At 40.7% G+C, this 27,195-nt stretch overlaps 1 protein-coding gene across 6 annotated transcripts in view; it reads right to left on the minus strand.

Annotated features, from left to right (window-relative positions):
• brsk2a (BR serine/threonine kinase 2a) overlaps positions 1-27,195 on the minus strand; it is a 177,168-nt gene that overhangs the window by 11,241 nt on the left and 138,732 nt on the right. For 5 of the 6 annotated variants that reach the window (XM_040025245.1, XM_040025242.1, XM_040025241.1 and 2 more), the window contains 11 exons: positions 22,533-22,566; positions 22,334-22,402; positions 20,694-20,840; positions 15,839-15,870; positions 11,872-12,036; positions 10,624-10,721; positions 9,531-9,681; positions 9,225-9,290; positions 3,167-3,227; positions 1,025-1,232; positions 825-873 (listed from right to left, as the gene is read on the minus strand). In XM_040025245.1, coding sequence (XP_039881179.1) covers positions 825-873; positions 1,025-1,232; positions 3,167-3,227; positions 9,225-9,290; positions 9,531-9,681; positions 10,624-10,721; positions 11,872-12,036; positions 15,839-15,870; positions 20,694-20,840; positions 22,334-22,402; positions 22,533-22,566 — 1,080 coding nt within the window. The remainder of the gene's footprint in view (positions 1-824; positions 874-1,024; positions 1,233-3,166; positions 3,228-9,224; positions 9,291-9,530; positions 9,682-10,623; positions 10,722-11,871; positions 12,037-15,838; positions 15,871-20,693; positions 20,841-22,333; positions 22,403-22,532; positions 22,567-27,195) is intronic. The other variant, XM_040025244.1, reaches the window with a different exon arrangement.

Here is a 27,195-nt window from a genome sequence, read left to right on the forward strand (position 1 = left end):
CAACCTTGTTTTAGTTCCCTATCAGTCTATTGATTCTGAGAAACAACCACCTCCCCACAGTTCTGTAGGGATTCAAAGGAGCAAACAGAGGATATTCCAGTGCATTGTGTATGAATGGATTTGAGGGGGGTGGGGTGAGATAACTGAGTCTCTCTGTGAACAGAAGGAGCAGAGGTAGATGAATTTACTATTGGCCTCAGCCCAGGTGCACTTCCAACCACTAGTAAGCCATATGGACTCCTATTTTCTGGCATTAATATTAGATATAAGATTTATAATATTTAGCATTACATTTAAACCAATATAAATACCTAGTAAAATATGGAAACAAATGTAGATTAGCCGAAAGAGATGCACTGTTCTGCAGTAGGAGACTGACTACAGCTCACGTGACTGTATACTTCGGGCTGAGCTAAAACAGGGTCTCTCTCTGATCAATTTTCCAACTTCTTTCAGTTGGGAAATTCCTATCTAGCCAGGTGGAAATGACCAACCCAGACAGCAACCAGCCAACCAAACAGGCATATCTAGGCCAACCTTGAGTTATCAGGCCCATGGGAACTCAAAAGCATCACGCAGGCTCGTCCTGCCTCCCTCATAACCCACTCACTACCTCCTGCTACTGTCCTCTTTCCAACTCAGACCAGACCGGAGGTCATTACAAGTCGACTCAGCAGGCAAAAATCAAACATTCATAGATGTTACACTTTCCAAAACATCATCCTATCGAGAGGGAGCCTGTTTGAGCCAGTGGCTAAGGGGCTGAGAGGTTATGCATAGTTATGATAGCAGTGGTGCTTTCAAAATGGACAGCGTCTGCTTACTCTGGGGAAGACTCTGGTGTGAGGCTGGACATCTCCTCTTGTGTGGGAACTGTGGAAGCAGAGTTAGATGTCAGACGATTGAGAAAGACTTAAAATTGTCAAAAAGTATATTACGGTACAATGTACAGTAAAACTTTTGGGGGAAAACCAAGATTGTAGCATTAGTCAGCAATTTTTCATGTAAATTGGCTGAAATCTACCTTGGAGTTTCCTGCGATGGAAACGTGGTGAGCCCAGGAAGCTGTTCTTGATGGAGTTGAGGCGCGTCCTCCAAGGCATGCCTCCAATAGAGGGGCTTGGGGGCGGTGTTGGAGTAGGTGTCCCAGCTGGGCTGTCCTTGGGAGTGTGCACTGGGGTGCCCTTTGGGGTGGGGAGGGGGCTGCCTCGAGGGGAAGGGTGAGGGGTAACCTGTATGAGGGGGATAGATTTGGGTGGGTGGTCAGTAAATGGAGAAGGGGCTGGTGCTACAGGGTGAAAATGGTGCAGCCTGATTGGTGACAGGGGCAACACAGGGCTAAAGGGCACAGAGAGTTGGGGGTTGGCAGCATAATGAGCTCGTCGTACTTGGGGGCTGTTTAAGATGGTAGCACTGGCGATGGAGGATGAGGAAAATGGGGAGGATGGGGAAGATGGAGAAGTAGGGGTAGGAGGCACAGAGGCAGAGGGTGGCTGTGATGGAAGCTGGCAGGGAGTGGAGGATTCTGATTTGACTGCAGGTTCTGGATCAAGGGTGGTTTCAGGAAGTGGGTTTGATCGTGTGGCTTGGAGGGGCTTTGGGACAGTTTTGGACTTGGCAGGGAGCGTCTGTGTCTTGTTGAGTGCTTCTGGCAGGGGCTCACTGTTTGGAGCGAGCGAATTGGGGGTGGAGATACGCTGGCCTGCGCGATTTGGAACGGGCTCAGGGGACGGACAGGGACTGGTGTTAGGGGACGGGGACAAGTCTGGGGACTGAGGTGGTACACCAAACTTTCTGACAGGCTAGATTAAAAGAATAACACAGCCAAGAGGAAGAAGAGGTGTAAAACAAAAAGACAACAAAAGAAACAAACAGAAAACACACACAAGAATGCATGCAAGTACACAAACACACAAAGCAAAGCAAAGGAAAGGAAGGGCAAACCACCACACAGGTAAAGGAAGAAGTAGCCAAAGGATTTGGAGGCAGGTAACAAGTGCAACAACAAAAAAGAGAGAAAGAAAACATGATAAAGACCATTCAGTGACTCATTTCAAAGCAAAACAAAACAAAAATGAAATGGGAATAACAATACCAGCAAACAATGTGCTCACTTTAAAAAAATCCAAACAAAACACAAAAAGACAGACTTTATTTGCATAAAACATACAAGGCATTCCCAGCAGAGACAAGCAAGCAAACACAAACACACGAGAGAGACAAAAGGCCAATTGGGCTGTCTCAAAAACAAGTGGAAGGTGGCAACTCTGCAGTCAAATTTCCTGATTATTTATTGATGTACTGATTTTGCATGGTTCATTTGCACTCACACTGGTTCAATATTTGCCTTCAACACATTCCTGTCTTCCAGAAGCTAAGTCTGAGAAAATAACCCCACACAGAGCTTCTTGCTGAGAACACAATCCAGGCTTTGGGTGGGTTTGAGAAATCAATTTCCCTTTCAGATAAGCCTGCAAGAACCTGTGTGGTGAGGAGCTCGTCTTAGGATCCTGGCTAATCTGGAGCCTTCTCAGGTTAGTCAGCTGGAAAAGTTTACTACAAGCTCCCCAGCTTTGAGCAAAGGAAAGTGGGATTTTCTGAAGCATTCCCTGAGCTGGATTTCCAAAGAGCTCAGGCCATAGAAAACAGAGAGAAGGATAATAAGTGCAGAGGATGGAGAGAGAAGAGGCTTTGTGGGGTGGAGAAAGTTTTCTGTGCTGTCATGCCTCCTGTGTGCATTCAGCAGTGGGTTTTACTTAGCATTAACAGAAACATCTAAGCTATATGGACACACAGGAAGCCCTGATATGATGCAGGATATGAAAAGGTAATCAAAATGGACCTATACTTTCTCAAAACACAAAGGTAGATCCTTCAAGGCTGATAAATGTTTATATAACGGTAAAACAGATTGGTGGAAAAATATTGCTGTGCAGAGAAATATTGTTTTCTTTGTGTGTGTGTGTGTGTTTCTTTCATGGTCAGAAAAAAGAATTTTGTTTTTTATTTTCTATTGCTGACATAATATGACATCAATAAAATGTGATCAGCAGTAGTTGGTTGGCCATTATCCCAGAAGGTTAACTAGTTATTTAAGAACTGGGTCAAGAGGTGTGTGTTTTTATGTGTGTGCGTGTTTGGATGTGAACTGAGGATTACGACTCACCCGTGGGCTGCTGAGCGGGCTGGTGGAGAGACCAGAGGAGGCTCCACTAATAGACCGCGACCTGTGGTACAAACATGTGAGAACACACAGGAGAACAGTAATTTGTGGTATCAACACATGACCTGTTATGTGTTTGAATGAACACAGGTGGGGGTGAACGCTTGGTTACTTGTTACACGTTATTTAGAAAGTGGAGCAGCATATGGAGCTGTCATACTAAGCACACGGGTTACTATCAAGCCCCCTGCAAACACAACACCTACCACACAAATAGGGTACATGTATCACAACACAGTAACAGCACTGAGGTAAAAACTACTACCAGCAATTAATCTCACTCAAAAGTCAGTTTAACAGATATTGATTTGACAAATTTAAACTTCCCACACACTAGGACTCAATCTAGCTTTAAGCCACATTTAAAGTTTGATAATAAACCAATCATTCTGACTTCTTAAGCCTTTAGGCCATGAAACTATCTCGAGAGGGAGAATGAAGAGAGACATTTGGTTGAGCGCCATTTGTCATGTTTGTCTTTTCCCTCGCAGATGCCGTCAATAACCCCTATGAGCGGAGTCCTGTTCAGAAATGAACAATCACAGCACAATCTGTCTTCATCAAGCACGCACGTACACATGTACACACACAGACACACACGCACACCCAAAAACAACGCCTGTCAACACTTGGAAACACCAGCTGCTCACTGTCACAACACTGTTCTTTTTTGTCATTCAATCTAATCATACCCCTCTTCCTTCTCTCCCCCCACTTTCTCTTTTTATGTCAGCATGGGTGCATTTATTAATGTATGTCTGTAGCTATAGATCTTTTATCTCTGCTTGAATAAAGGAAGAGATAAAAAGCAGTGACTACTTCTTCTTTTTAAACTACCTGATTGAAGAAGATCTCATGAACAAACTTGAGAAGAGACTGAGATCATTTAAAAGTAAAAAGGGAGGATGGCTGGAAAAATAAAGAGTGTGTGGAGTAACAGGGCCATATGCTCACTTCTAATGCTGGAAGCATTCCCACAAGACCACACGGCATTCGAGGAGGCAAAAACGAAAAATGATTATGGCTATCAGCCTAAAAAATGATAATACTGTTATAACAACTGCAACAGCCATAATCATACTCCTGAGAGTAAACAAAGCAGAATAAGGAACATTAAAAGCTACCAAGAAAGTGAGGGAAATTTAGAAACACCCACTGGCGAGCTATTTTTATAAGTTTACCGCTCCCCTTCTACAAATTTATTTAGTGCACACATCCTTTTACACATGAGTAGGCGTGCCGAGACCATGCTGGCAAGGATTTCCTGTTTCATGGAACAACTGACCAGACAGTTGGTATCATTTACATTTAAGTCCTACAATCCACTGAGACATGGCCACAGTTGCTCACTGCAGCACTTGTGACCATGTAGCCAACTGAACTTCATTTAAACATGGCCAAAACACAACGTCCTCCGGCCATTATGAGCATATTGTTAGGAGCACTCTGCATCTGTTAGTGTTGGACCAGAAGGCCTATAAAGCTAATGTTGCAGATGGTTGTGCTGTACAGTAATAGGCTGTCAGAGGCTCAACCTTGCTTCAGAGAGAGGATAAAATGTTGTTGTTCAGTGCTTTATTTATAGGGAACAGCATACACAAGGAGGGAGTCATTTATCATGTATCACAGAAACCACAAGCCCACATTATTAAACCTGCACTGGAGACAACATTGTAGCAAGCTAGCTACTCTACTCTCGAGCTACTCTGTGCTTGTGTGCTCACTATGTTTACATGCACATACAGTATCCTGGATTTATTTTTGGAATATTCTGGCTATGTAGCGCACATGTAAAGGCCATGCTGCAACAAATCTTGAACCCTCCCAGTTGACTGTTATTATAATTATTCTTTTAAATCATTTTTAGCGCTTTTTGCTTTGCCCTTGGACATCATTTGCAGTAAGCTGGCTACTGATTGGTTTTCCCTCTTTGCTATAACATGTATACTGTGGGTGTTATCACGTGAATTTCATTTAGCTTAGCTTGCTTTACTGTAGCTGCTTGTTGGTAGCTGTGAACATGGCAAATTTATCCTGATACTACATGAGCCTCATCATTGCCAAGTCACTCAAAGGACTCCTCCCCTGACAGGTTACCTTCTTATCAAGGGAGGAATACTGACTAGCCTGATGCTGAACGTACCAATTCCAAGAAATCTTACAGCTAAATATTCCAGGGCCAAGATCACTGATAAAGGGGTTCCTTTTCAGCAATATATCCAGTAGCACAGTAAATTCTCTAGATTTACTGGGTCAGTTTGGCCTCTCTTATATTCTGCCATTCTGTTCTTAGCTGCTGGGTGACAAGGCGAGAGAAGAGAGTCATCTTTCCAATGCTGACAACAACCAACTAAGCTTCCCGCTGTGTCTACAATCAGAAGTTGTAACTACAACTATGGATCTCTGACTTTGTCTTGAGTACAGGAAGCTGATGGCATCGTTCCCAGTAAAGTGCATGTTCACTGTCATGACTATCAATGGACCCGTACATCAAGAGCTAGAGTCATAACTAATGTTACTCTTTTCTGCTCAGATACAAACTTGATAAATGCGGAATGTGAAGACTTAATACCCAGACTTTTGTGTCTGTGTAAGAATATTGGTGCATGCAGTGTTTAACAGAGACATGGTCTCTGGAAATACCCATTGCTATTTGTGGACAATAATACGGCACATGTACTGAACTAGAAGATGTTTTTCTTTTCTTTTTTGGGTTGTTGTTGATGCAATTTTGATACCTATTATGGTAGTTCTCTTATCTAGTAGTCATTAATTCCCATAAGCCTATTTTCAAACAGGACCCATGTCCTCAGTATGTGACCGCCAGTTGTCAGAAACCCATCCAAAGCGCCTGGGGAACTAACGTGTGGCTGCGGGGGGGTGGAACAAGTATAACAGATTCTGGGTTGAAGGCATGGACTGAAATAAAACAAAATGCAAGAAAAATAAAACGGATGGTGCCAAGAGCCAAACAGAAAATGAACAACACTGCCAAAGCCAAAGCACAATACGACTGAGATACATATTCCCTTTCTAGCACCTCTATATTGGCTGCTTCTTACCAATGGGCCTCTTTTTACACATAGTAAGTATTCATATAAATCCACAAACTGTTTGAAATCATTTGCTTCTTTGAACCTCAACAAGTCCCTGCAGACTCAGTGCATTAATATTTACAGCTTAAATGTCTAAATATAGCAAGACCTCTGCAGTTTCTGTAGTAAAGATCACAGTTTAAGGTGTTTTATTTGTGCTTATTGTAGTCTCTTAAATAAATTAATGTCAGTAATTAGCAGGCGAGCTGACTTCTTACGACTGCTCTGACTACTCCACATTCAAACTGCGTGAAGCAACTAGAGCAAATCTCTAATAAAAAAAAAATCAATTGATATTCTCTCCTCCTCGCTGCAGCATTTTTCCATATTTCATTTACATATCATTAACCTCCCCTTCATTTCTCCTGGCGTGTTGTTAAGATTTAAAATTAAATCAGTGGATTTCTTATGCTTTGAGTTAAGCTTTAAATGTCTTTTTAAGTGACATTTTTGCATAGAAAGATTGAAACGGACATTCACATGAGAAAGTCTCCATGTGCATTACTGCACAACATAGCTACCGCACCTTTATTCCAACATCCGTACTTCATAGGAGCAGTCGAATTAACAATCATTTGTATGAAACTAAAGTGAGGGCTGATACTCTGAATGTAACTACGTGATAAATGAGAGGCAAAATGCCTGATAAAGGACAGGAATTCAGACATTTTTGTTATGCAATTTCAGATCAAGCCGTTTCCCCCTCTCTTTCACTATTTACGCTGGTGGAAATGTATCCTGTCAAAACACATGTTTCAAAGTCAGTCCGCTCTCTGAGGCCCTCTGATCTGAAGTTCTATGAATCTTCTGCGCTGTCGACAAAAGTTTGCTGTTGAGGAAAGATAAGGTTAGGTTCAGACAAAGTCACTTAAATCTTTGGACGTTATTCTGCTACGTACGCGCTTCCCCAGCACCATCGTCTATCCACGCACATGCAAGCAAGCACATGATCAAACACAGTGTGCACAAGGACGTGATAAAAGCCAGAAAAGTTTGAAAAACACACACAAGCGCACACACCAAAATCAAGATTCACACAGACTTTGTTACTAACTTCTTTTCCCCCTACTGATCAGATGGATAGTTATGGATTGCAGTAGGGGGGAAAGACATGTATAGCAGGAGAGCAAGATTTGATTTGATTTGGAGGCAGAGGGCCTGTGGCATACCTACAATCTACCACAGCCGATAGGAAGGCAGACAGAGAAAAACTAGCAGCATGTCCTCATTAGCATAGCAATTCCATACTAACAGAGGGGGGTGTTTGGGATTGAAGGTCAGCAGCACACAAGGAACCCACAGGAAAGATAGAGACAGTGGCGATATACAAGAGTGGCGCGGTGCCCTGGAAGAAATTTGGGTATAGGGAAAAGAGCAAACAAACTGATCTGAAGCTGTATTGAAGAAAGATGCAGCAGAGCTGTTTTTGTTGACTGGAGCTGCTGAAATGCAAGTTTGAGACGCAAACGTTGTCCTCATAAAATCGACTTTTAGAGCCCCTTTCTAATTCACACTATTCAAGATGTGTGTCATCACCAATCGAATTAATGTTAGCAGGCTATTATTAATGGTTTATCCAGTCAGTGCAAACTGACCTTTTTTGGGATTCTAGTTATGACTTGAAATGAGATGAGTCAGAGTGAAGGGCAGAAAAAGGCAGCTACTAAACTAAGACAACCTTTAAATAAAGAAGAGATAAGACATGGACCGCCTGAAGGGATGAAGAGGCACAGCAGAAGTGAAGAAACAAAAGAGGATGAATCTTAAACTAGAATTTGGAGGCACCAGCAGACAGAAGGAACAAAAGCACACATGTTTAGAAGTGGGAGCTCTTGAAACGGATTCAAAACTTCTCAAGTGGCTTCCCTCGGTGAAATGGTACGAATCAAATTCTCGATATTTTGTTGTTGGCAAAGCACTATGGAGAAAAGTTATTAATGCACCTGACATTTGAAGAACTTAACTTTAGGACTGCATTTTTTATTCTATATAATAAATGCACTCCCCACCTCTCCATTTATGCTCTGTATCTCTGAAAGCTTTTTCCAGCACTCTGCCAATCTGACTATCATTAGGCAGATCAGGTTATCATCCCCTCAGATTCAATCTTCCCCGCTGTCACAAATGTCACTGCCTCTGAGCACAAATGTGTGGTGTGGCGATATATTGGTTGTTCAAATAAGATGAAGAGAAGGATTTTAAATCAGTCCGCTGTGCCTTGTGGGGGTGTGGTTCCGGCATTTCTAAAATAGAGAAATGGAAAATTGTTCTGCAACTAGAGAAAGTGGGACACAGCATAGGAGAAGTGATTATCAGTGCATTCAGATTACGAAACGAAGAGATAATTGAGCTAACGGCAGAATGAAGGGGTGGGGGTAGAAATATTTAGCCTCTGAATTGCAAATGCAGTTTTCCCTGGTTTGAGATGAAACTTAATTAAAAGAGTTAAGTTAAACTTCAGAAGAAAAGCATTAGTGTTACTTCACGCCGACTACAGAGTCAAGCTCAGACAATTCCGGTTCAGCTGGGCTCAATACAAGTTGACATCAGCTGATAGCTCAGCTCGCCTACCTACACATGCAATTAGCAAACCTCATACAGGGTGTGCTATTTAGGCTGCTGTAAACGGGCTAAACCCCAGCCTATGCTTTCAGTCTCATATCTCGTAACTGCCTCTGTTTTTGCACCTATGTGTAAGGAGCCATGCATACTGTGGATTAAATAACCATCTAAACTGCTACTAAACTACAAGACATGTGAAGCAACCACAACAAGCAACATATGCCATCATCATTTAAAAACAAAGATTTGACTAGAAAAAGCCATGCTGCATCTTTCTTTTGCCTGAATAAGTGAGACAGAGAGGGGAGAGGTAAAAGCGTGAGGGGTGAGTGGCAAATGAGTACCTTTCTTCTTTGCTGCATTTTGTACCGGCATCAGGAATATCCAAGCTTTTACTGTAAACTGATTTACTAGTGAGACAGGAGATAAAGTGAGCAGAGAGTCAGTCTCTGTTTATGTTTGTCTACAATGCAGCCTGCTGACACTGGATCCAGACTCACTGTCAGAGCTGTAAAAACACCACAGGGCTGCTAGATCCTCCTCACACACAAACGCAGGACAAGGTCTGTCTTTACTGGTTCATTTAAAAAGGTATTGATTTAAAAAAAAGAAAAAAGAGAGAGAGTTTTTCTCCTCACTTCTGCGCGTACCTTTGTCCATGCTGTGTCATATCGATAGCCCTCCTGGCCGGGACAGGTGAGCCTCCGTCCGTGACACTGAGGACCTCCATGGACTTCCTCTCTGGTCTCCTCTTGCCATGACGATTCAACATGGGAGAGTCCACTCTCTTCCTCGGAGGATCTGTGTGTGACAGAAAAAGACATGGTGATTTGGAATAAATGCAAAGCACCAGACACGTGTCCATGTTTCTGTGAGTATATCTATGTGCTGCTCAGTTTTGTGTATATGTGAGGGTTTGAGTGATGTTTAGGGCTGATCGCAATGACATTTTAACTAATAGTGAATAAGTAATGGTTTCCTCCTAGACCTTGAACTAATGGCCACTGTATTGACTGTATCACATTCACTGAAGAGGGAGTCTATTCATCAAGATGTCGGTATCTCAGAGCAGTTACTCACATACACACATTTGCACGTAATACTCCTGTTTCAGTGTTCTTGTCAGAAAATAACCCTGGCAGACGTCTAAGCAGAGCATCTCCGTCTCTACTCAGACTTCTGTGGGTGGAAATCTGTGCTTGGTTGCGGTGTACGGATGATAGAATATCTTTTCTTTTTTTTGAAGAGTTAATATCTGAGCCAAAGCAGTTGGGGGGTGACAGTTTTTAAAAAAATAAAAATAAAAAAAAACTTCTCTGCCCTATTGACACCTTCTATTTCTGCTACTACATTTCATTGAAAAGCTTATTTATTTTCAATAAGCAGAATGCTTTTTCTACTGCAGAGCCAATCCACCGCTACTGGAGCCGATCCAATTTCTTCTTAACAGAGGAAAACACTGCAGAATCGTTCAGAAACTGGGAGCATTCATGAGTTACCTTTTTGTAGTGCTTAGTATTGTGCAAATTGGATGGTTTTGTTTGTGTAAACAGTAGTCAAATCCATGACTAGTTTAAAAAAAATCATTAAAAAACAGGCACGATTCTTACATGGTGGTACAGTTCATACGTACTGTGTGTCATATTGTGGTTTAGCTTTCTGAGTTGTTCTTTTTTTAAAAAAAATATCATTTTCTAATGTTACACTCTTTATGAACAATTCTCTCGTTGTTCCAGGGCTCACCAATCTCATTGCGAGGGGGAAGATTCTGGTCCTCCTGACTAGGGTACCTCTCCTTTCGATCCAATAGCAAGAAGTAGATCATCTTCTCTTGGTTGTCGCTGCAAAAAGGTGGCAGTAAAAAGACTACTGAAATGTCAGGAAAAGTAAAAATACTTAATTAATTCCTACACAACCATGCGTATAATTAGATACCTAGGGTGTGTAGGGGAAAAAAAAGTACTCATACCATATCAAACTGTAAAATCCCTCACTATGATTAATGTTCTATAATCTTTTGGGATTCTTTGTGAAGCACCAATAAATATCTCTCATCATTAAAACAAAAGTTTAGTTTTACAGATCATTAAGCCGTCGTGTAATAATATGCATGCATTTTTTAAAGACGCGGCACATCTCTATATGCAGAGTCGACTGGTAAGTTTATGAAAGTCTCAAAACATGACGAGTTCAACCTTTTCTTTCTCGGTAAATCAGGAAGCCTAATATCTTTAGCCTCTAGGCCAATATTCTCTATGCAAAATTCCCAGGGACTGGCCCTCTATAATAAAGACAGATTGGAAAGCAGTAGGAGGCAAAGAGACAAGGACCTGCAACTTCAGCTAAAATGAAACAGGGGAAGGGAGATAGAGACCACAGATTTTCCTCCAGTCCAGCACTATTACGAGATCCTCCCAGGAGAAAGGAAGAAAATGGAAGGGATGGGTAGAGGGCACAGTGATGGAGTAATGCTTGCTTAGCATTAAAGTGGAGAGGATAGGCAAATGTAAAATAGTGGTAAAGGAGGAAAAGGAAACAAAGAAAAACTGCAACATCTGCACACTGGACACACATTGATAACAAACAACTGTATGAAAGTCAAGGACAGCATTTATACGCACACACACACACAGTAGAGAAAAATATTAGAAACTGCAACTGAGACACAAATATTAAAAGCAGAACAACAACAATTTGACCCATGAGCATGTTCACAGTGGAAACCAGGATCAGTTTAAAGGGAATGTATCTGGTGGCAAACGGTGTAAGCGCTGTGTGATAACAATTAAGTGATCTATGGCTTCTGACATCTAAAGCGACAGGCTCGCAGGATTTTACAGGAGCTGGGGAAAACAAAGGCTGAGTGAGCACACAGACACAACACACCTATCCTTTCATTGCAGCGCTCTCTTCTTTTATCAAAACAACCACCAATCCCCATTCTCTTTTTTCTCCTTCGTACTACTGTCTGCTGTACAGCCATTTACTCACTCATCTGAGAGCAGGTCTTTCAGTAATTTGTTTTTGTCTCTGAAGCAGCCCAAAGAGTGCATGCTGTCCAGTACGTCGGGGTCGATATCTTCTGCAGAGGGCAGGCTGCGGATGGTCACCTTCCTGGGAACTGGCTGCTCTGGCTCTGGTTCATTTTTGCCTCCTCTGTTAATACAAAGACATTCAAAAAGAAATAAGGACAATATCAGTGGGTTTGGTTGCTACTGCTACTAATTTTCAGTAATTTAATTTGGTTTTTTCATATAGAAACTTGCATTTGGAACACAATTGTGTAAAATCGTAGATGTACAAACTTTAATATGACCTTTTGTGTCAGTATGACTTTAGTTTATATTAAGAGACTTTTAAAGTCACAGGTTTTCCTCAGGTGTAGGCACTTTTGCATGTTCCAGAGGGTGATTGTGTCAGCAGGATTCAGGCAGATGACTTAGTCATGCTGTTATATTCAGCAACCTGCCTCTTCTACTCTGGCGTGATTTCTAAATGTAGTTTCTTCATTATTATTATTATTAGATTAATTTATGTCACCTTTTTCTGCTGTTTTTTTTACATGCATACACACATTTATATTCTTTAGGACTGAAATAAAAGGTTATACTGCACAGTCCATTTTCACAAAGATTTCTATAATATGCTAGATGTTTCTTTCACACACAAATCTACTACTTCTGGAAATGCGCCAATGCTTAGAAGTTATTACAGAGACAGATTTGAACTCACACACTTCCACTTTTTACCTCCCTGAATCTATTATTTTTCCTTCAGTGAACCCAGTGAAGCATAAACCTCACTGGCAGCTATTGAAATGACACAGACCTCCACTTTTCTATATGCTGTGAACTTGTGAACCAGACCTACATTGATTGTTCACCCCACATAACCACCAACACTCCTGTTTCAGTATGTGCATATAAATTCGGGTGGTAAGGGTAATGAAAAAGAAATCTAAATATATAACAGTCCAACTTCAATAAATCAAGTCTTCACGAGGACTTATAATGTCGACCCACGGGTGAAACTGTTACTTAAGTTTTGATTTATATGGAAAGCCGGTGAGGTCATAATTCGCCGCATTCTCCCTGCTATTTAATGTTTTATTATCACCAGCTGGCTGACTCTTCTGGCAAAATAAACAATCCCCTCAAAACAGGTTTATCCGTGCTCAAAAATCAAACATGTTTTTCTTTTTAACATCCCACAGTTAGTAAAATGAAAGCACCACTAAGCGTACTTTAGACAGACGTCAAAACATGAAAATCCGTGGTCATATCATATGGCTCCAGAAAAAACAAATCATCCACAACTAAGGAACGTGATTTAAATAGACCATTTACCCTTTTTCCATTTTAACTGCTTATCCAATTTGGGTTCAAAGAGAGTACACCATGAACAAGTGACCAGTCCTTCACTGGGCTAACACAGACAATCGCACACTTTCACAGGCACACCAATTATCCTAGAAAAATCTGGAATCTTTTTGCTGTGAGACAGCAATGCTAACCACTGCACCACCATGCAACCTTCAGTGTTGATACTGCATACTGCAAGTACCATGTATGTCATGCAGTCCTCCCCCTCCACCATATCTTGACCTCATCCAGGTTGTCCCGGGCATCTTGTCCAAAATCTCTACCAGCCATTTGCTCACTGTGCACCATCACCCTCGCCAGCATCTTAATGCCTCCTACCTTCATGTGCGATTCTGAGGTTCCTTCTCATTAGCCTCATTTGCCTGTCTGTACCCAGCACACAGGCTCTGACATGACTTTAGATTCCTTCTGAAATGGTACTGTGTATGCTTACTCGGCAGAGTTTGGGGCCGTGGTCAGTGGCGGAAAGGTTGGAATTGTTGGCATTGTCTCCGATTCTGTTTTTCTGCATTTCAGTGCATTTTTATCAAGGATAATGTCAACAATATGAGCCCCTTTCTGTCAGAACATAAGAAGCACATAAGAGTCATCCCTGGTCTGCATTCAGCCATGAAACCATACATGAGCTACATGCATGATCACTGGCTTTTACATTTTGTCTGTCTTGCCTAATTTTCATTCTTTGAATGCAAGTTGTATTTATTTAGGTGAAAATTGTTTCATTTATTGCTAAAAGAGTGACTGATTCAATAAAGATCTTAAGGACACTAACCATTTGGTTCAGTAAACAGGAATAAGTTCTTTAGAAATTGAAAAAAAGTGAAAAATGCTTAATATCAGAGAGAATAAGATGATTTTTGACTTTGCCAGCTTTTCACAGTTTCTACTTCATGGCAATTTTTTATGGCTGTAGTTTGCCGAGGTTGAATTATACTAATGTTTCTGCAACTGTTTGTGTAAACAATCAGTTTTACAACCTTTCTTATATAGGACTTACTGTTTTCGTGGGACACTTAGTTTCAGAAAGTTAAATAAACTATCTGTTTGGCCTGGCACTGCGTTCTTCATCATCACAGCTCCAGGCAAGTGTGCTGAAAGATTGTTGGAACAATCACCATCTAAAAATACAGGGTTGATGGCTTTATTCAATTTTGTGTCAAAAGTTTTTCTTTTTGTGATTTTGACATGTTTTTTTTATTTTATTTTATTATGTTTTTACATCACAGATGAGTTGCCTGTGGAAAATGACCACATTTGTCAGACAAATGTCACCTCTCATTCATTCATTTATAAGTTCATTCATTCAGCCAGTCACTTGACAAGCCAGCCTGCCGTGCAGAGACAGATAGCATGGCAACTTCCTCACTGACAAAACTCATACTACATTAGTCTTCTTGCCTAGCTCTTGTCTCCTCTTGTTTCTTATATCAGTCTTCCTGTGTTTACATGATCTTTCAGTACAGGACAGAAACCATAACTCAGCCCCTTCCAAGATGCAGACTCTCCTCTGATGATTCATCGTTGGTATTGCATTGCCAAAAGCAATCCTCAAACCTACTGGTAAATGTTTTTAATACTTAACAAAACACTTGTAAATTATTAAAATCTATTATAAGAACACTGTTATGAGAAAAATAAATAAATCTCATGATAATAGCGAGCATATTTGAAGACGTAAACACTTTAAATCGTGGATGCAGATAAGTAGGATGCTCAAAGACACCCCCTTAAAAATTGATTTTCTCTTCTATTGAATGGTGTTGTTATTAAGTCAAGACCTACAGGGCTTTATACACCTTCACAAATTAAGATCGTGGATGACAAGGAGGTTAAGTAAATTCTTCCACTTGATCACTTTTCACTTTAATCAAGTAGTGTAAATTTAAAAACAGTGTAATTTTCAAAAGAGACTGACCGCACACAAAAAAAGTTTGTGGAACTACAGTGAAACAGAGACAGTTGTTTGAATGATGTTCCAGGAAAAGCCAATGTTGTCAATTTATAGCAAATCTACGGATCGATAATGGCCAAACCGGTAACGACTAGGCCCCTTTTTGAATAATGTGCTCTGGATGGAAAGCTATAAGATAGAGACACAACTGGAGCCTTTAGTAGAAGAGCCTCATGCATACTCTATTTGTGTATTCATATCTCTAGCATTTATTAATTTGTTTTCCTAGTTAATAAACTCGTTTATTTACAAGTGTACAATAAATTATCTCAAAAGATTTGTTAGCCTAAAAAGGTGGGTACACCCCTTTCGGCATGTCAAACGCTGGGTACACTGAGGTTAGCTGGGTTCAGTCTAGTCTTCATCATTTCGGTTCCTGCTGCCCTGCTCTCTGTTCAGCTGACCATATGCCTCACATCCTCTTTCACGCACTACCAATTTACCCCCACAGCCTCGAGAGTGGAGTCGTGCCCTGCTTAAATGTACTCTTGTGTACAGAGCTGGAGCTCAAAGTCATTTTTCATGTGCCAGCTCCCTTCAGGTTTACAAGCCCTGCAGAATAGCTGAAGGGAGGACAGGAGTGTAAACATAAAGAAAAAAAAAAAAAAAACAGAGGACTACTTACATGTACCATGTGTGCTTCTGGATCTGTTCTAACTGGAGAAGTAATGAGAAAAGAAAAAAATGAAGATCAGTTCACAAAATGCAATTCACTGGAAAATAGTATCATGTTGTTGACAAGAGAATAAAACGATAAACGAAGGTATAGAAATTGTTGGCACATTACAACGCCAGTAAGTATTGAACTTACGACGTTTCAAGGAAATAAAACAGAGACAATACAGGCAGGTTAAGGTGTGGAAGTAAATAATGAGACCTTCAAATGTTAAGACTGCCAATGGAAAAAAAACATATTGAGGAAAAGGAGAGAAAGGTTCAGCAAAGGCAAAAAGAGGAAGGTGATACAACTGAGCTAAACACAGAATATTATCTCCCTCACACATGCAGCTGACCCTGCCAAGCCCTCTGGTCTGAAGGGAATCTCCTATTCTCATCCTCTTCCCATTTCACTGACTCACACACTCACTTTTTTTAATACTACCCTTGTCATCGCACATCTAGAGTGGCCACTTTGTCACCAACCCTGTCAGCGTAGTCTTTTGTCAAAAAAGGAAAAGCAGAAAGAGAGGAACAGCGGGCAAAATAGCAACAAAGGAAGATGTCTGCTAGAATGACTCCACGGTGTTTCAACTGCCCACAGAAGGAAAGCGGATCAATGTCACTGCTGGGACTTTTTAATTTGCTCAAGCTGTTGTTGTGGAACCACAGGAGATACACATGACAGCTCTAATTATTGTCACTTATTCAGATGCATAGTTCTCGTGTCAGTGTCTCCATCAATGTCTTGATGTTACCACTTCCCTAGAGAATTTACCTCTGTGCTTCAGCACCGATGCATGCCTTCCTGAGATGTTAGTGCAATCACAGAGCCGAGAAGACTGTGGTTACTGACTATAGGTGACTCTACCACAGAGGTCGTGATATTGACAAGGACACCCTGCCAGTCAGATAGAGACTAGTGGGTGACCTACTCTGTCCGACTTTTATTGAAGGCCTGGAGGCAAGAGTCTGGTATCTCACACAGGGTTGAAAGTGATGTGGTTTGAAACGTAGAATCACATCAATCAGTTTCTAAATGTGTCACTACTGATTCCAGCTGCTTTCAGGCAGAAGAGATGCTGTATAATACTGGCTGAGAATGCTCTGTCCACATCGAGGTGTATATTTATCAAGGTGCTGCATATGTGATTCTCAGCTTACTTGTGTTTGTAGGTCTGTAAGCAGAAAGAGAACAGTCACATGGCTGTTCAGTGGAGGAAGGACCACAATCCGTGTTTACAGTAGAGACTTACTCTGTTGTTTCAAGTCATAATATACAGAAACACATAAAGTCAGATGTATAAGTATTTGGAAACCGTGTAACTGAAAGATGTGCTCGAAGTTAAAACTTTCAGCTGTGATTCAAGGGATTTAACAAAAGATTTAATCCTTCTAGTTTCACAGGCTCCAAACTAATTGCATAATTTAATGATAAGCAGTCGTGTTACGGCCATGAATCAAAGAATTCCAGCTGAATGTTTTTAGCAACAAAATTACCAAGGTTGTGTCGCTGCCTAAATACTTACAGACTTTATGCAATTAAATATACAGTTAAGAACCGCTTTTACACAATGAACAAACATTGAATTAACCTCCTAAGACCCAAACTCTTTCATGGCATGCATTTTTAATTTCTCTTTGCTATTTGGGGCGACTGGGACCCGATGAATGTAAAAAGAAAGAATTACGTAGAATATATAAAACATATATGTACGTCCTGCTCGTGCTCGATTGAACCCCATGTGACCGATGGAAATGTTCTAACTATTCATGAGATAGATTCTGCAAGGTGCCCGAAACTTGCATCGGAGATTTTGGTTCATGTTGCTGCACATCCTTGATGTGGGTTTCCTGTTCGACTAAATTCCAAAGTTGATCTCTTGGATTGAGATCTGTAAACTATGGAGGCCATTTGTGTACGGTGAACTCGTTGCCATGTTCAAGTAACCAGTTTGAGATTATTTTAGACGATGATTAGCTCTCTGACGAGGCACATTATCCTGCTGGAGGCAGCCATTGAAAAAAAGGGCGCACCGTGGTCATGAAGGGACAGACATGGTCAACATCAATATTCAGGTAGGCTGCGCCGTTTTAGATATGCTCACTTGGTGCTAAACAGTCCAAAGTGTGCCAACTGCCTGAACTGTTGATACAAAATAGGGGGTCTATTTATGCTTTCATGTTTTTCATCCAAATATTGCATCAGAAATGGAGACTAATATATTATAAAAATATTCAATTTTCCAATTTTGGTGAGCTAATGCTATTTGTAGCCTTGGTTTCTCTGTTCTTAGCTGACAGGAGCAGTCCCTGGTCTATTCTTCAGCTGCTGTTGCAAATCTGCTCCAAGATCTGACGTGTTGTGGTTTTAACAAGTGGTTATCCCAGCATTTCAACAGTGTGTGAAATCACCTTTCTTCCCATTCTGATGCTTTTTTCTTTTTTTTTTACTTTAGCAGGTTGTCTTGACAATTGACAATGCTAAACCCCATTTTCTTCAGCTTTACTCTTACTGTAGTCATTGCAGTCTTTGTAATTGCTGAGAGAGCAGTAACAGAAGGATCCGTAAGTATTTCAGATTCAGAGATAACACTTGCCAATTTTGGCAAGTCTTTAAAAGATTACATTGGCCTAAAAACAATTGTCATCATTAAAACAAAGTGTTTCAGTCCACTTCTAGAAAGGTTCTGGTGTCTCTTACAAAAAACAAAACACCTTCTTTATTTCCATCTAGGAACTTTGCTCTTTATTATAGTAATCTAGTCAATCCTCTGTATTACTCAGATACCATGAGGAGGCAGATCTTTCCACGGTGTCTTTTATCATTTGAATACTGAAGATGAGATGATTGCGCTGAGGTGGTTGGCTTAGTTGCCTCTGGGTCCCTGACTGCACAGACAGGAAATGGAGAGAAAGGCTTTTATTGGCCTAAGCCCCTTAATCCCAGGTACGTGCCCTCCCACTCAAACTCTGAGGAGGCCTTGACTTTGTGTGTTTACTTGTGTGCGTCTGCTTACAAACCTAATTAACAGAAGGTGACAATAGACCTACTGAAACACAGCCCGTATTTAGAGTCTGATTACCCCATTGATTTGATTCAGCAAACATTATTATGGAAATAATCCCACATAAGTGAATGTCATATTCCATTATGATGTCATTTTTGCCCCTCAGTGTACCTGGCTCAGGTCTGACTAGCGGTCACTATAAACTCCACGAATGCTCGATCTAACGAGGATATTTGACATTCCTCGAGGTTACAACACATCCCCTGAGCTCTGTGTGGAGTCCTGATGCAAGAGAGGAGCAGACAGGTAGCATATTCTCTCCCAGCAGCATGGTCTGCATGTAACCCTTTGACTAGGACATTGCTGGAGGCTGGTGGACATATCCAGGGAATCTCAGGGTGACCTGTCCTCATCAGACAGAGGGACCAGAAAAATAAATAATATAGTGTGCATAGTGCATAATAAAAAGGTTTGATCTTTCTGTTTCTTGTTTCAATACAAATGAGCATCCTGCATATGAACATCTCTTTTCATGTCGGTTTCTAAACTTTATTTTTCTGCTGCTACTCCTGCCGCTGTTTTTCACATTCCTGTTACTTTACTCTTACTCATTCTGACACGGTTTGAGATGATTTAATGCATAAAGAAATGGAGCAGCAACATTCGCCAAGGGTGGTGTCATCACCACCCTTGGCGAATGTTGCTGGCAAGTGCATGAAAATAGTTTTGTTTGATGCACTGATTCACAGAGATACCTGGAGAAGCTGTGTGCATACAGTAAAAATGAGGATGTGATCAAATACAGTAACTTGCAGACTGGGTGTAGCTTTGTGCACTGTTCTGAATGTGAAATGCAGGATAACAAAGAAGGGCTCCACTGTCTCTCTGGTAAACATGTCCGTTTTTTTAGTTCTTTCATTATTTACATTCGCCTTTGTCCATCTCTCTCAACCCGACACTCCGTCCTTTATATCTCTGTTCTTGCTCTCTAATCCGGTTACCTTGCCAAGGTGATCAGTGTGCGGTACACAAGCAACACTCCTCTCCTGAATCCACACAATGTACTTGAACTTACACAGAACTGGGAATGATACAAACACATTTGTATCAAGAAAGAACAACAGCACCAAACTGATACTATATATTTTAGTTTAAGTTAGTTGATCTTACTCTTACTCCACATCTGTCCAAATATTTTCCAGGAATAGTTTCTTGAATTATGTATAAAATTAATTTGTAGCTTCTAAAATTGATTAGTAAACACTGTTGGTAGTAAATATTAACTACGAAATATTTTTTGCTGATAGACTGTAATGTTTAAGTTCTAGGTACTATACGAATACTGAATTAAACTAGATAAAAGTAGAACCTTCTTCACTCCATTTGTGGGGCAGGTTATTGCACCCATCTTGGAGAACTTTCAAAAGCTGCTCAGTGGAAATATGCTGTCTCATTTGCATCTGTCTTTTAATGTAGTCCTAAGCAGACTCGGTGATGTTGACATGATAATAGGACATTATGTTGATGCTGAGGACTCTGCAAGGCCATGTTATCTGTTGCAGAAGTTCCTCTTCTTATTGAAGATTGCTCTTTATGATTCTGTCTGTATGTCTGGGCTTGCTGCAATGCTAACAATCTTAACTTCTAAAATGCCCCTAAAACCTCTGCACCATATTAGATTTCATGTCCCTTTTATTCTCTATGCATAAAGAGGTAAGGTTGCAAAGTGTACTGACTACTTTTATGTGCATAAAAGATATGCACAAATACACACAATTCTGAGTTAACACCGAGTCTCTTTACTGAACTGACCGTTAATCTTTTGGAGGCATCCACTTCAATCATGCCACGGAGAAGGTTCTGACAATCTGGAGGGATGAAGTGTGGCATGTGAAACACACCCAGCTTCACCTTCTCCAAAAGATTCCTTAAGTTGTCATCATCAAACGGTAGGGCGCCCTGAAGAAACATAAAGGCAGAGAAAAGAGAAAAGAAAAGAGACTGAAATGATAGTTGGCAGACGTGAGAGGTAGGAGCAGGGAACTAAGTAGAGAAGAAAGAATTTGCGCTTAATACAACAGCAGCATTATGACAGAGAAAATGATTTTAACTGACTGAAGTCACAAAAGAAAAAAAAAGATTATTAATGACTAACAAGACTCGCTAGAAGAAACAAAAACACATTTCGAATCTTAATCCTGCACGACTTAAAAATTCAGCTTGCTTTCGCAACTCATTCAACTCTCCAGTTGGAGCATTTTGCCCTAAACAGCAACGCTAAATAAATAATAAACTGCAGTGAGCTGAAAAAAGGGCTTCGCTAATAATTACCCAGATTTCTCATTTACCTCATTCATTTAGAATTCTTTCATAAGAGTCATTTATCAGAGGGTGCTGACACCTCACAGATGTAGCAATTTGATGAATGGCAACCTCAATCACAAGAGAAGATGGAGGGGTGGAGAAAGATGGAAAGGGTGAGGAAAATACAGAAAGAGCTGCTGAGAAATAAAGAGGCAGGAAAAAGGAAGGTAGACTTGTGTAACAGATGATCTGAGTGCAGCCTAACTCCTGCGGAGTATGCGTGTCTCCCACAATCAGACAAATGGTTATCTCGCGGCTAGTCAGCAGGACGAAACTGAAGAGAGACAGCATATTTCTGCAGTCAAGCAGCAGAGGCGGAAAAAAAAAACTTTTGTTTGGAGCGAGAAAAGCGTGGTCATGATGGAGATAATGGTAAGCAACATCAGTTTTATGCAACACAACAGTACTAAGTATACTATCCTTAAAACAAGTGCACACACACATAAGACAGACAGAGTGGAGGGAGAGAGCGGCAAAAACAAAGACAAATACACAGGGCCTGTGGCCAAAAGCTGCCCTGTCAGCATTGGTATTTATTTTAGGCTCTTGTCTTTCAGTTTGGCTGTATGAATTATTCATGGAGCTGGAGTGTGTAGGAACTACAGTACAGCTGTTGATGAAACAAAGCTTCGGGGCTGCATGGCTGGGGAACCACAGACATAATGCAGCTAGAGAATAGACCTGATTATGGATACAGCGTCGTCTGTGGGTACAGGATAATGAATAAAAAGATGCTTCTTTTCTCTGATCTTCTGTAGCACAACTATATCAGCTAGAGGGTGTTTATGCAACATTTAGGGTTTTTTTTTTCCATTTAGATGACAGAATTTGAATTTAACTCCTTAACACCTGAGTTTATGTCAGAGGCTCCGTGGTGAGTTTAGGCTAGCACTCCCTTTTTATTTCTCAAGCTTCACTTCCGTTCTTTATTTATTCACTACGATGCAAAAGGCTAGACTTACTGCTGGATATGACACAAAAGCAACACTTCATGGCAAAATTGTATTACGCAATATGCCTCTAGAGATGTTAAACTGGGTGTCAGTATAATATTAACATCATTTACTGAAGAACAAGCTGACACTCACCACCAACAGAGCAAAAAGAATGACCCCACAGCTCCAGACGTCTGCTTTCCTCCCGTCATACTTCTCTCCCTAAGGGCAAAACATTGTGTTAGACAAGTTTAGACTGAACGTTAAGGCCAACTGAAACAAGACGGAGGACGACTAAAAATAAGTTAGCACAGGAGGAATGAATATTGTGATTCTGTGAGTAGTCACTTACCCTGATGACCTCTGGACATGCGTAGTGTGGAGATCTGTTGGAAAAGGAGCAAACAGATACAGAAGGTTCAAGTTATCTAAGGACTTTTTTCAGTTGTGCTGCAGAGTAAATAAAAGTTCACAACAGATAAAACAAACAAGCATAAGTCACTGTCTGAAAATATGAAGACAACAATTTATGCAGACAGTAAAACTCTCCAGCGAACGTAGATCAAGATGTGTTTTAGGAGTTTAGGGGTCCTGAGAGTGTTTGGATGTCCTCTGCCTTGCTCAGTCAAGGGCATCCTCTCACAGCAGACGGTGAACAGACCCACTAATCTTTACAGCCCCTGGATAGACTGACAGTAAAGCCAATGACTAGATTGACATATCAATATCATATGAAGATTTATGGAGCTACCTTGCAAAGACTCCTCCATAAGCCCAGGTCTATGGATGAGTGCAGCATATGGGTGACTTGTTACTCTATATATTAATTCTTCTCACTGTTTGACATTCCTATATTTTTAAGGGATTCTCTGGAAATCAATTAATCAGATAAAAAACTTAATTTCTTTGCTCCTCAAAACAAATCACCTGTCTCCCTAGACCTCCTACCATTATGAAATGTGTTGTCCACCTCTTTGTCTCACTCTGTTTAATGGCATAGCATTTGGGTCGACTGAGGGACTACGTAGTTTGTAAACAGCCTTTAGATTGGCTGTTTTCTTGTGCACTCAAGAATACCAGCTCTGACAGCCCAGCTTATTCAGACTGTCAAAATACTGGCCAAAAACAAACACGGCTACCGTGCCAACTCGGGATCTCCAAGTGCCTGTGCAAATAAGTACTTGATGACTTTTCTTCAAAGAAAAAAACCCATCAGCTCTGCACTCATTTTACTTCATGAAGGCCACAACACACAAGGCATGCAAAACCTATAGCTTTGTCCCATTTAGGTCATTCCTTGTCAGTTCATCAAATGCCACACGTTCCCCTACAGCTTTGGTTTCGACAGGACTTCAAATCTACTGTCAAAGACTGGGAATGCAAATATTTTATTTCTTCAAGCATCCACCATTCTATGCCACACTCTTTACAGCCTATATTCACAGAGCCATAGTAGCAGATATTGACACAGAAAAAAAATATGGAACTTCATGTGTAAAAACATACCTAACCTTCATCCATTGGGACACTTAAATCAAAAAAACCAAACCAACGGAAACGCGAAATTTTAGCATTTTTTCAGGCAAATTTGTGAGAGTGAGGTGGGAGTTTTGTGTTTGTTTTCTGTACGGTTTCTTTTGTGTTACATTTCATGAATTCAGATGGGTTCAGATGAACTGACCCACATATAAGAGGTGGAAGTAGCCAATAGGTCAAATAGCTGAAGCCAATGCATCAGTACTTTAAAGCGCGGTACCACTGGTGGTTGCTACAAAAAAGGATCCATGTAGTTCTTTTATAACGAAAAAAAAGAGGTAAGTCAGTAAAATGCTTCATGTTATTAGGATTTTTTGATCAAAAATTTTTAAAATAGAAGCATTACTCTTTTATCTAACGAAAACGTTTAATGTATTCATCCTCTAAAGGTGCGGCCACTTTTGGTATGCCTTAGGAACACCGGGTCTAGGATGAGCTTTATAGTGCTCACTTTGAAACACTCAGTCCACTCATTATTTTATGTTTAGAAAGCCCCTTCTGCTATTATGGTAACATTCTGACTTTTGAAAGGCTAACCTAGTTCAGCTGCAATGTTTCCCACTATCACAGCTCTATTTAGTCAGTAATTTGCTGCCAGCGACTCGCAGCACAAGCTTAACTACACCAGGTATACAGTGTTTCATTAAGTTAACAACCATTCAATGACACGATAAAATCCATCCGAGTACGCTTCAGTGAACAAGCCAGTTAACGGGGCCAATGCTGCAAAGTTCCTTTCACATTTGATTGCGGATCAAGTATGGGTGATATTGTAGAAACATCCATGCTGCTCACACCAGGTTCAGGTTATATGGTGGGACACTAAAGATAAATAGAAAACCGTGAGAGCCACTTCCCACTGACCAGAAAAATGTAGTCTTTAGAAAAACAGTTCAACGTGGGTTTGGCATTACATCAGTCTTTTCTCTGTCTTTCTCAAACTAACACCACTAGCATCACGTAAATAAAATCAACAGGCAGGAAAGGACTGTCTTCTATTTTCAGAGGGCAACAAATACCACAAAATTGATGCATAAAAAGTTGGCTTTATCTCATGTATAGAGTTCATGAGTCATAACTGTCTAGAGAGGGATTTCTGGACCTCTACAATACACAGTATACTGGACACATATGTATGAAGGGATGTATCGTGATCTTAAGAGATGTGAATTACGACAGAAGCATTGAAAGAAGCGCTGAGACACTGAGACATAAAGCTGATCTTCATGAAAATTCATCTTTTTGGACTAAATCCGTGCACTTCCTCATTGCATATAAGATAATTTCCTTTCATCAATCTGTGCCATGGAATTATAGTAAATAAACAGTAAGCAGTGATGAACTCCCAGCTGGGTTTGTACAGACAGAGGAAGAGGTTGTATTTGCATCCCAGAATCCATATTTGAATATGCTTGCCAATGCATCTGCTATACATCTGTATGTCTGCACGTATTTATGTATGTGCTCTGAGGCTCCCACTACTCTACCTGGGGCAAGTTTCATCTTCACTCAGCTCCATTACCCACAGCAAATGGAATACATTTGTGTCAGACTGCTGCATGATGAGAAGGGGCCAGATAAATGTGTTTAATTAAAAAGTGTCATATCTACACTTAGAGACGGGACATTCAGAGGGGCATGAATAATCAATAACAACACACATACACACATATTAGGAAACAGCACGAAGACACGAAAACATTAATGGCGCCAACATTCTGCTATGAGACGTACATGCAAACAGACAAGATCTAATCAAGACTGTAAGGCTCGTGTTTTTGGTGCCGTAGGGTTGTTCAGATAGACACCTGATCTCTCTGTAAATGACAATGCTCAAAGTGATTGCCAATCAAGATGCTATTTGCTCGTTTTCTCGTTACTGTATCAAATTATTATCATTAGTAATAATGTAAAACTAATTTAATTTGCAAGCCATCATTTGCAACTCCAACACACATGGGAAGCCATATGCATACACGATACAAAAGCATGTCGATACATATCCACACACAAACATGGACACATGTGCAAACTTTGAAATTAATATGCAGATGGGAAGTGGCTAAATTTATTGATTGGAAAGAAAACAGTATTTCTCTCAATTGTCTTCTCATTTCCTGAAGGTGGTAGGTTCTGTGTTTGTGTCAGGGAAACAATTTAATGTAAGGGGCTGCTTTTATCTTCACTCTTCTCTCCTATATATCTTCTCTCCTCCTCACAGATGTGGAGTCAGAGTGGAGGAGAGACAGATGCAGGGCACGCAATGTCAAATGACTTGATGACGACTTATGTTATTAGGAGCGCAATCAAGTGTTAATCTGTAAAAACAAAAAATCGTGAACAGATGTGGGCCCCGACCAAACTGCGTGCATGCATTTGTTTCATGGACAGCTCTGTGTTCATGCTTCCAACAGGGTACTTTTAGTACTTTATAAATTTAAGAGGGCAAAGAATATTCATTCCACCTCTATCAAATTAAGGCTTCCTCCGAGTGAGTGGCAGCAGAATGCAATCAAATATAGATCAAGTTGGTCAAAAGATACTGCTGAGTAAGAGCTGCTGCATATAGGCTTTCTAGGAAAATAGAAAACTTTAATGTGGTCATCAAAGCTGAACAATGACTAAACGGTGGACACATCTGACTTGCAGATTGCTATGCGCACTGCTTTGAGTTGGCCTGATCTTTTACCGATGAGTCATGAGAGCTTAGGCATTGTGCGACTGCTGAAAAAAAAAAATTATGCAACAGTTTCAACTGGATGCATGTGTTTGCATGCACATGCACAATGAACGCGCGTGTGTGTTATATAAAGGGAGGGAGTCAGAGACAGAGAGGCACCCAAACAAGCAGAGGACATAGGGACTTAGAGGTGAGGGATGAACTAAGCCTGTTCTGTGTGCGCATGTGTGTTGCTGTATTGCGTGTGTAAAGTGTGTGTAACTTCAGTTTCAGCTGATTTGGAGGCTTAATCTGGACCGAATCAATCTGAGCTGGGGACAGCTGTCACAGAGCATATATCCAGCCGTGCACAGAGTGTCATGTGCAAATGCAGAGGAAATATTTTCCCAAGACATCCACTTTACAAGCAAGATAACAACTTAGACCACTCAGTTTGAGCAAATTTGTGGAACCATTTCTAGAGTGTTATGGATGTCTGTCCCAAGTGTGTGCAAGACTTTGAGCCAGCTCTGACATCAAAACATGGACTCATCATTACTTCCCTATCGAGTGCCTGCTTGTGTTCTATATATGTTTTAATAGGTGAACTATACCTACTTATCAAAACTCTATGTTATTTTACTCCATCACTAGACAATAAGATTTCATTATCTTGGGAAAATAATTGGAGATTATGTATCGGAATTTCAGGAGCAGGACCACGCCTCCAAACACGCTCCTTCCGGCTGTCATCTATATAGGTTCCCCTAGTTCTGCAAGCTGATCATTCTCGTTTACGTGCTCCACCCTCCCTCCGTCC

This window comes from Simochromis diagramma, unplaced genomic scaffold (assembly GCF_900408965.1).
Source record: "Simochromis diagramma unplaced genomic scaffold, fSimDia1.1 OVJJ01000293.1, whole genome shotgun sequence".
Taxonomy (NCBI): Eukaryota; Metazoa; Chordata; class Actinopteri; order Cichliformes; family Cichlidae; genus Simochromis; species Simochromis diagramma.